Source organism: the organism of the source record quoted next, unplaced genomic scaffold, assembly GCF_019419815.1.
Source record: "Pyrus x bretschneideri cultivar Hongxiangsu unplaced genomic scaffold, Pyrus_bretschneideri_v1 Contig3, whole genome shotgun sequence".
Lineage (NCBI taxonomy): Eukaryota > Viridiplantae > Streptophyta > Magnoliopsida > Rosales > Rosaceae > Pyrus > Pyrus x bretschneideri.
In genome coordinates, this window is record NW_025999612.1 from 12504106 (window position 1) to 12514489 (window position 10384).

Below are 10384 nucleotides of genomic sequence, written 5' to 3' on the forward strand. Positions count from 1 at the left end.
GGCCATGTTGTCGTGTTCATTTCATTTCTCGGCACGGTCGTTTTTTTAATAGGTCGTGTCGTGTCAAACTCGTTATTTCAATGGGTTCTTCATAGGTGATCCGATATGTTAACGAGTTGTGTAGTTTTGTATCGAGGTCATTCAAGAGATTAGCATGTCTAATTAGGGGTGGTTCGGTATGGGATCCCATACCGAAACCATTGTCCCGATTCCCAAACCGAAATTTTTGGGAATCCCAAATTTAATCCCAATCCCAAACCAAATTTTCGGGAATCCCAATTTTCGGGAATCCCGAAATAATTTCGGGATTTCGGGACAAATCGGGAATCCCGAAATGTTTTTTGGCTTTTGGACTAAAATTTGACATATTATGTTTTTGGGCTAAAATTTGACATATTATAAAGTAATAAATAAAGTAACAAACTCAAAAGCAAAAATATTAGTTACAAGCCAAAGTTTATAAATAAAGTAACAAACCCAAAATCAAAAAAATTAGTTATGAGCCAAAGTTTCAATAATTAAGTTACAAACCAAAAGCTAAAAAGCAAAGCTTAAAGTCTATAAATATTGTTGGCCTCTTCGGCCCCTTCGTCCCCTTGATCTTGTTGATGCTTGTGGTTGCTCCCTTCTTGTTGGTAATTGTATATATATATATATATATATATACAGATTAAATCTAAAACAATGAACGGTTGAAATAATTCTCTTATAATAAAAAAAATTATATATATATATATAATATTTATTTCAATTCGGTATGGGAATACCGAAAAAATGGAGATGGAATACCGAATCCCATACCGAAAATTTCGGTTTGGTTCGGGATTACATACCGAAAATTTCGGGAATTTTGGTTTGGGATTTTTTTGGTTTGGGATCGGGATTTTTTCGGTTTGGTTTGGGATTTTTGGGATTTTTTTCCAGCCCTATGTCTAATGTCTAGATTTGGAAAATCTTATCGGGTTTTTAACGAATGACCCGACTTCTTAACGGGTTCTCAATGGGTGATCCAATAATGACCCAACTTATTAACAAGTTGACCCACAACCTGTTATTTTTGTATGACAGGATTATTAATATCAATCAAGCAATAAAAATCAAGATTGCAAAAAAAAGATGCTGAATCTGGCAAAAGAAGCATATTCATGGCATAAAGATCCGTTCATACTAATAAATAAATAATCTACCCTTGTACTGTTGTGCAGATACAACTAAAAAATTTCGCATATAATAACCCCCCACCCCCAAAATCCCTAAGTACAATAGGTTTATTCCCTGTCTGGGCTAAATCAGGATTTCAATATATAATAAGCCCTCCCCAGTAGTAATTCAATTATGTATTATCTGTTACTGTATTAAAAAAATTCTTTGTACACTTGCTAACGTCTGGCAAGAGGAATAAACCAGTAGGAATCAAGAACGATAACAAACCAACTCTATTTAAATCCGAAAAATCTAAAGGTTTTTTGAGACCATGAGGCATGAGCCATAACTAGCCAAGAAGCCAGTGTCACCATTTATTAGCATATTTGTACGCAGCTAGGGTTAATGGAAATTTCTATTGGGGTGTGGCTGGGTTTGGCTTTGGGTGGTTTGCCACTATTGGGATTACTCTTGTGGTGGTGGAATGAGCTTTGGTTTGTGCTACCTCTCAAACTATGGCCTTCCACCTCAATCGCCAAACTGCCCCCAGGTCACATGGGATTTCCATTTCTTGGGGAAATGCTTACATTCCTTTGGTATTTCAAAATTATTCGCCGTCCCGATGAATTTATCAATGCTAAGCGACGCAAGTAGGTTTTCTTTCTCTTTATAATATACGTGAATGAGTAAAACGAGATACTTAGACTTGAGATTGAAATTGTTTTCATTATGAAATAAAATATATATTTTTAAATTGTTGTTTGTCTATTATCTTTGTTTTTATTATTTTCAGGGTCGATTGATTAGTACCCAACTTAATTAACTTTTTGGTGGTAGTACCCAACTTAATCAATTTGATCCCATGTCCTGAAAACACCGAACTTAGCAATGACTTTGACACCATGGTTCAAATAATCAAATTATTGAACTTTTTTAAGAGATTCAAGATATTATACGTTGCAAGTTAATATTCCTAATGTGTACAAATAACAGATTTTCCATAAGAACTGCGGCCTGCGGGTACGTACGTAAAAGACGAGATGTTGGGGAATCCTTCAACTGTTTCAAAATATAAGACATTGGTTTCACCCTTCGTGGCGGAGAAAAATTCTACTATTTAGTTTGATTGTTATTAATAGTTCTTCTAAGACTCAAATCCAAACTAGCTATCTGAATCTTTTTTATTTACTGCTTTTTTTGTCATATTAAGCGTTGATTTCTATCAATTTTCAGTTTTTTATTTTTAGTTTTTATTTATTTATTATTTTTTTTTTATAACCATTGTAAACATCTCGCACAGATGATCAATTAAACAAAAATGAATAACTAGTCATATTATGCTATTGACTAACAGAATTACTGACCAAAATACTGATAGAATTAACTGGTTATATTTTGATGAATAGTTAACATTTTTTTGTCATGTGTATGCTCAGGCATGGCGATGGAGTTGGAATGTTTAGAACCCACCTCTTCGGAAAACCTTCCATCATAGCATGCTTTCCGGCGGTCAACAAATTCGTGTTTCAAAAGATGACATCTTCATGCTAGAGTGGCCAAGCGTTGAGCTTATGGGCTATACTTCTTTGGCGGCAGTTCATGGAAAGTCTCATGAAAGACTCAGAAACTTTGTCACAAATGCTATTAATCGGCCAAACTCTCTAAGAAACATTGCCCCCCAAGTTCAACCGAGAATGGTGGCTGCACTTCAATCATGGGCTCAAAAGGGTAGAATCAACGTGTATGACGAGTTTAATAAGGTAAATTATCAAATAAATTGATTAAACATACAACTATGTGTGTGTGTCTTGATTAACATAGCTAGCTAATTAGTATTCCATGTCTCATATATATACTTGCAGGTAGCATTTGAAAATATTGGAAAACTATTTGCAAGTCTGGAGCCAGGACCGCTCCTAGATACCATTGATAACTTGTTTGCTGGAATACTGAAAGGAGTTAGAGCTCTACCATACAACATTCCTGGAACGTCTTTTCGCCATGCTAGTCAGGTTAATCTTATTATTAATTCCAACCTGAAATCCTAAAGGTTTCTAATCAGTTATATGATCTCTGATTATATATACTTAATTATGAACGTGAATGAATTTACAGTGTAGGAAGAAGCTGGTGGCCATTTTCAGTGTGTTGCTAGAGAAGAAAAAAACCCAAAAAGAAGTGACAAATGACCTAATGGATGGGCTTATGCAAATTAAAGACGATGAAGGCAATAAATTAAGTGACTTAGAGGTGATAGATAACATTGTTAGCCTTATCGTTGCTGGATACGCTTCTACTGCCATTTCATCAATGTGGGCCGTATATTATCTTGCCAAATACCCTAATGTCCTCGAAAAACTTAGGGTATGTATAAATTAAATATAAAGAGAAATGAATCATCTTCATTAAGTTTTAGTATCTTGATAAGTTTCTCATGTGCAATTATATGTACAGGCGGAGAATATGGCTTTAAGTCAGAACAAGAAAGGAGATCATATTACATTTGAAGATATCATGAAAATGAAATACACAAACAAAGTATTGTTTATGCATTAATGTTAACTTTTTATTGTTTATATTGTTGCTTAAAAAAGAAAAGTTGAAAGTAGTGGATTGCCACAATGAATATAATATTCTATTCAATTCGTGTTTGTGTTCGGTTTCAAATCCTTCCCCTTCTCCCGGACCGGCCTGAGGGTGAGCACGGACTGCTACGGCCATGACCCCCAAATCGAAAGGGGCCCAATGAGCCAATCTACGTTACCTTTACTATATACAACACTATATATCATCTCTTCTTCTATGGCAAAATCACACGCCAGCCTGGAGTCTGGCAAATAGCCAAGGAAGAAAGATGTTAAATATTATATCTCCTCAGAAATAGAAGATCAGATAGCTAGATGATGACCTACTAACCATGTTCATCATTTCATTTCCATCATCATTCATATATGTGTCTTGCAAGCATTCATATTGTTACAAACAAATTTTAAATATCAAGCCAAACCTTTTGTATTTACATATAGGTGGTAGAAGAAACAATAAGAATGGCAAACGTTGCAGCATTTCTTTTCCGGAAAGCTAACAAGGAAGCTGAATATAAAGGTACAACGAATCCATTGTGCAAGTGTTTGAGTTCCAACTAGACCATTAATTAGACCTTGTTTGTAATCAAGTTAGTGGTAACAAAATTCTTGCAGGTTACAAAATACCCAAGGGTTGGACTGTGGTTCTCTGGGTCCGATATCTCCACACAAATCCTGAGAACTTTGATGATCCTATGTGCTTTAATCCAGACAGATGGAGTGTGAGACTACATTATTCTTGCATGAAACAATTATAAACTATTTACCCTAGGGATAAATGATGTAGAAAATGTACTTAATTACACAATTTTGCAGGAATCGCCTAAGCCTGGAACTTACCTAGTTTTTGGTGGTGGACCAAGAATATGTCCTGGAAACATGCTTGTTAGGCTGCAACTTGCAATCTTCTTACATCATTTGTGTACAGGATACAAGTAAACCATTTCATTAAGCACATCACAATCGCTTATTAAAAGAAAGGATCAATATCCAATTTTTTTCCATAAAGTACCCTAGAATTTCCCTTACTTTTGATATTGGAATCTTTGAAACTCAGTTTTTGTCATAATGTGATTTATACATATATATGTTTGCTTTTGAATTCTAAACTCTAAATTATTTATAATTAATGAAATTTTCAGGTGGGAACTTGTCAACCCAGATGCTGAAATCATTTATCTATCACACCCGACTCCAGCTGATAAGGTTGAAATCACGATCAGAAAAATTTAGAAAAAATGAATTTCAAATTCTGTTTCCATTTGTATTTTGGATTGTAAGCATGTCACATGCAAACGTTGGGTCCCTTTATTAGAAGTCATTAATTTATGTTTTTTGTTCATGACTGGCCAGTCTGGCATAACAAGGACTTTGTGTCCAGCTTTTCTTCTCTATAATTTGGATATTATCAAGCAACTAGTGGGATAAGGCTTGACATAAAGACAGTGGTGCTCTAAGTTTTATACAGTCAACCCCATTTAGAAGATAAATCTTTGTTGTTGTTGTGGGATATTATCAAGCAATTGTTCCTTTGAGTTTTTTATTTGAACACAGTGGTCCCGGCCATATGAATTCACTCCGTTATCCTAAACTCTGCAGTCCATCTCAATTTTTAATTGAATTCTCACTTCTTCTAAGAAAAACCCCAGCCAAATCCTAAGGACGTAATCGGCCAATGACTTTAGAAATTCACACTTTTGCACTGTTTGGACTGTTTCCCGATTTGAACTGTTTACTATTAGAAAACCCCAGCCAAACCTGCTCTATAATCTAATTTGGACTGTTTTCTTTCCTCTTTCTATCAATATAACTGAGTACACCCAACTCTCTTGTGTTCATATAGGTTTGTTGCGTAGAAAGAAAAGAGTTGTATACAGTATACGATGGGTCTGTGTCAACGAACTAGGGTTTAGGGTTGAAGTGTTAAATTGTTAATAATTAAGCAACGTTATCGAATAAAATATAATTAAAAAGATCTTAAGCACCAGCAAAGTATCTGGTTAATCGTAAGGACGCATATTGTTTTTGATTTGATGACTCAAATCCTCAATTTATCTGTCATCAGTAGCTAATTAAGTATAAAAAAACTAATAAAGATTCGGATTGTCAATTAGCTAAGACGGGTGTAAGTGCAACTTCCTCTTTGGCACATAAGATCAAAATTTGAACATAAAATTTAAATTTTGACAGCTTATGTGACATTTTGACATCTTTTAAAGTTTTGTTCTCCAACCAATATGTCAACTTAAATTATTATTTTATAAAATAAATTATTAAACTAATTAAAATTTAATAAAGGACACTTAAAGTTTAATCAGTAATTTGTTCATCCTCCTTTATTGAAATAAAGAAAAAAGTATGATAATTGCATCGGTCAACTTAACATTAATTATAATAAGTGATTAAACTAATTAAAAAATAATAAAATAAATTTAATAATTAATAAAAAAAACGTTTGAAGCTGCAGTCAAATTTGATAGCAATCTTTTTTGCTGCCAATCTATGTCATTGCCACATGGGATTTGACACTTCGGTTGGAGAATATTAGTATGGTCTTTTTTTTACTGTTATAGCTGATATGTACATTTTGACATTTTCTTTAGAGATGCTCTAAGGCCACCAACTAAATTAAGTATACAGCTAGCAAATTTGGCATAAAGGAAATTTATTGCGTAATATTTTCATTGGAGAGGAGAGTATTAAACATAATCTTTCTTAGTTGAGGAAGTTACTACGATGAAGAGTCTCTATAGTGAAAACTAACAACACTAGCTCACTAACAAACTTAACCAACACTATAAACTGTTTATAAGTGGCACAATCTAGGCCATACAATTATTCTAACATGTCCACGCAAACTCATGTTTGGATGAACCGGTATGAGGTTTGAGCAATGAGTATGGAACAAAGGAGCAGTTAGTCCTTTAGTGAGAATGTCTGCAAATTGTTCTCTAGAAGGAACAAAGGAAAATAAAGCTTCAAGGACTTTCTGTCATCTCATGTTTTTCGAACAATGTTATATAATGTTGGCACGGAAAAATCAATGTTAAACTGTGAGCGACAAAGAATCTATGAAAATTCCTACTTTAAGAGTTTTCTTAGCATTTCTCTAACGACTATATATAGAAGTTTTCTTGTATTTATTTTTGGTCAAGAACCGGTATGAGATTGAATACATGATTGACCAAAACAAAAGTGTTCTATAAAAATAACCCCAAATTTGACGACAAAATCGATAAATTTGTCGATAGGGGTAAATTAATAATATATTAGGTGGTTCAAAATCAAATTGAAATTGTAGTGGCAAATCAGAGCATGAGCATTGATAAAATTTGAACATATTTTTCATTAGCCACACTAACAGATTTTTCTTGAGTACTTAGAGGCACAAAGAGTAATACTTTTTTTTTTTTTTTTCCGTTGAATTTGATCTATTGACTTAAACTGAATGACCGAAAATTGTAAAATCAAATTCAACAATCAAATTTCAAAAATCTACATTTAAGTTGTATTTTTGAGTTAGGCCGTTAGATCATTTAACGTAACAAAATCTATCTAATGACTTTTATTGAAATGTATAACTTAAATATGCACTTTTCATTTGCACTAAAGAGATTCATGAGCGTAAATACTGAAGATAAAATTGCACTCTAATCCTAACCTGATTCGAGCAACTGGTTCTAGCCCAAAATATCTCAGCTTACAAGCCCACAAGAACATAAGACCCGACCCAACCCAACCAGTCATATTAAATCACATGAATAAATAAATAAATAGAAAACTGACACCAAAGAGGAAAAAACCGATCAGTCACCTCCCTCCCTCGACGGACCACCGTCGTCTCTGCGATTGCGCCGACGACCCATGGACGAGATGACGAAGAAAGAGGCGGCCACCGCGTGGGGCTGGCTGCTGGAAGCACTGGCGGGATTCAAAGAGGTTGGGTTGCCGCTTTTGCACGATTTGATCGAAATGGCTCCCGATTTACCCGATGGTTTGGAGAGGAAAGTGAGCGAAAGGGTCGCTCTGAGAACTTTGGAGGACTTGTTTCCTCCTCGCAACGATGTTCTTGCTCTTCTGCCCTCGGCTTCCGCTTCTTCTTCAACCTCACCTTTGAAATTCAGCTTCGATTTTTCGGAACGATGCGAAGATGTTCTGCAGCGCATTATCAATGAGGTATGATTTGAAAACCAAAATTTTTTTTTTGTGTAATTAGTTCAAATTTTTTCTGGGTTTTTTGTATGTTTAGATATTAAGTGTAAAGTTGGATTTTTTTTTTTTAGTTGTTAGAATTTGTATGAGGATTGTTGGCATTCTGGGGGTTTTGTATGTTTAATTGTTGAGTGTGAAGTTGGAATCTGTGTTTTTGTGTAGACGCCGGAATGCGATGTGAAAACGGACGGGCCGGGGTTGTTGAAATGGGATGTTCAGGCTTTTATTTTGCACAAACGGGCTTCTATGCCGAAATGTGTTTTGGGGCAGATCAAAGATTCGATTCTTGACGGTACGCATCCGTATGCTGATTTCTTGATACGAAAGAGCGGATTAGCATCGAATAGGGACGGTTGTAATGATGGAGTTTCTGTGAGTGGTGGTAATAGGAGGTTTAAGGGGAGCTGCTCTAATGCTCGAAACACGAGAGTAGAAGGGAATGATGCAAATGTGTTGCCTTCAAAGAGGGTCAGGATTTCTTCAGATGGAAATGTGGCTGGTGGGAACTGTGTTAGGGTAAATGATTTTGATGATTCACTTAGAATTGCCATGAAGATGAATCGGGTGCAAAACACAAGAGTTGAAGGAAATGAAGCAAATGTACTGCCTTCGAAGAGGGACAGAGTTGGCCCGGATATTGGAAACCTGGTGGATGAAAACCATGTTACCGTGAATGATTCTGACGATTCACTTAGAAACGCCAAGAAGATGAAGGGGGGTGCCTCTTTTGTTTCGCAGTGTGTAGAACACAACCCAGTTTCTTTACCTCAAAGAGAGCAGTTGGAAGATTTGTCTGAAAGAGATGTTTCAGTTATTGAGAGTGAAAGGTGTGTTTTGGGCCCGAATAGTTGTGGACTGAATAGGGAGGACATAATCCCTACGAGTCAGTTAGAAAGTCCTTGTGCTGCTGAAGGCAGAGATGATGTTGAACATTGTCTTGAAGCAACAACATCGGGTGTTGTTCATCCAGTTGAAACCCAGCATACAGTGTGTGCCAAAGACTCTGATTGTAATAGGGAGCATGGTTCTCAGGTTAAAGTAGTGCATGCTGTGTCTGCAGATGGATCCCCACGGAAGACAATTGCTGATGGAGCCACAGAGATTATAGATATTCATTCCGAGTCAAGGGATAGTGATGAGCATAATAATGGGGAGATTGATGTCACCACAAAGAAGCATGGTTTTTTGACCTCCCAATGCACATTAAATCGTGCTTACTCAGAGACAACTGATTGGATGGAGGAAAATATTTGTGTGAAGTGTAATGAAGGTGCTCAGCTGTTGATATGTACTATCATTGATTGCCCTTTGGCATATCATGAAAAATGTCTTGGTTCCGAATTCATTTGTTATGAGAAGGGTAACTTCATCTGCCCCTTATGCTCGCACTCGCTTGCTTTTAAGAAGTACCTAGAATCTAAGAAAGAAACTTCTCGCTTAAAGAAAAATCTAGATACCTTTATGTGTTCTGTTTTGGAACAGCAGCCAGTGGAATTTCTAGGAAGGAAGTCTGATGACGATCTTCTTGAAAAAAGACTTCGAAATGGGAATTTGGGGGAGAAGCATGTGTAGATGGAGTCGATGACCTTCAATTTCAGAATATGGTGGTAACCAGGTACCATCTCCTATATATATTGACGTCAATAGGTTTAGAGACAATGGGAAACAGGAACTGCATTGTGTACAAATACTATCGGATGGTAATCCTCCTCAAGAGGCCACGAAACTTTTCTCTGCCTTAACTTTGGAGTTGCCAGGCACGTGCAAGGGCGTATTCTTCAAATTCGTAAATGGGAGAAATTATAGTTTGTGAACTTGAAATTGATTCAGGGCGTACTCCTTAAGATGACTATGAAACTCTACTACTTCCTATTGCGCCAAAGGAGAAAAAGCCCGTGTGCATACCTGGCAACTCCTCAGCTAAGGCGAAGAAAGGTTCCGTTGCATGATGAGGAGGAAGCGTCTCTCAAGATCTGGCAGCTTATTTCGTAGAAATCATTACGGAATGTCAGCTATATGTAATCTTTTGGTAGCTGGGATGACTATCTTAGTAAAAACCAGCTGTGTGTATACAGTTCTTGATGATATTTGATAGATTTTTGGGATCTTTTTCTTTTTTCTTCTTTCTTTTCTTCCAGTTATTCTTCAATTCATATATTCTTATGAAGAAGTCTCTCTGCTGCTGTCTGAGTCTTCGGTCGAAGCCATTGAAAGCGACCGTGGGTAAAAAGAGACCATTCTAATCGTTTTGCACCGGTACCTGCGAAACCCTTTTGCTGCCCTGATCTCTTGTGCAGCGGCCAAACTAACTCCGTGTCAACGAAAACGGATATTAGTCCTGCTTCCTAGAGAATCGGGTTCGGTTTCGGTTTCTGCTGAACTTGCCCTTTCGTCTTCTCTGAAAGTCGGTTTCATATCGTATTAGTATGCATGAGCCTCTTCCT

The 10384-nt window shown here is 36.3% G+C and overlaps 2 protein-coding genes across 2 annotated transcripts; both read left to right on the forward strand.

The window, feature by feature from the left end:
• Nucleotides 1-1548: 1548 nt before the first annotated feature.
• LOC103939800 (ent-kaurenoic acid oxidase 1) lies at nt 1549-5304 on the forward strand. The gene is given in 10 exon segments (XM_048589018.1): nt 1549-1793; nt 2580-2671; nt 2674-2903; nt 3006-3155; nt 3259-3507; nt 3598-3681; nt 4170-4248; nt 4344-4450; nt 4545-4663; nt 4871-5304. Coding segments are annotated over 10 exon segments (1446 nt in total). The 3' UTR covers nt 4962-5304.
• A 2204-nt stretch (nt 5305-7508) lies between these two features.
• LOC103939004 lies at nt 7509-10047 on the forward strand. Its single transcript, XM_009349059.3, has 2 exons — nt 7509-7904; nt 8103-10047. The coding sequence occupies exons 1-2, from the start codon at nt 7593-7595 to the stop codon at nt 9510-9512; spliced, it is 1722 nt and encodes a 573-aa protein (XP_009347334.2). The 5' UTR covers nt 7509-7592; the 3' UTR covers nt 9513-10047.
• The last annotated feature ends 337 nt before the right edge of the window (nt 10048-10384 follow it).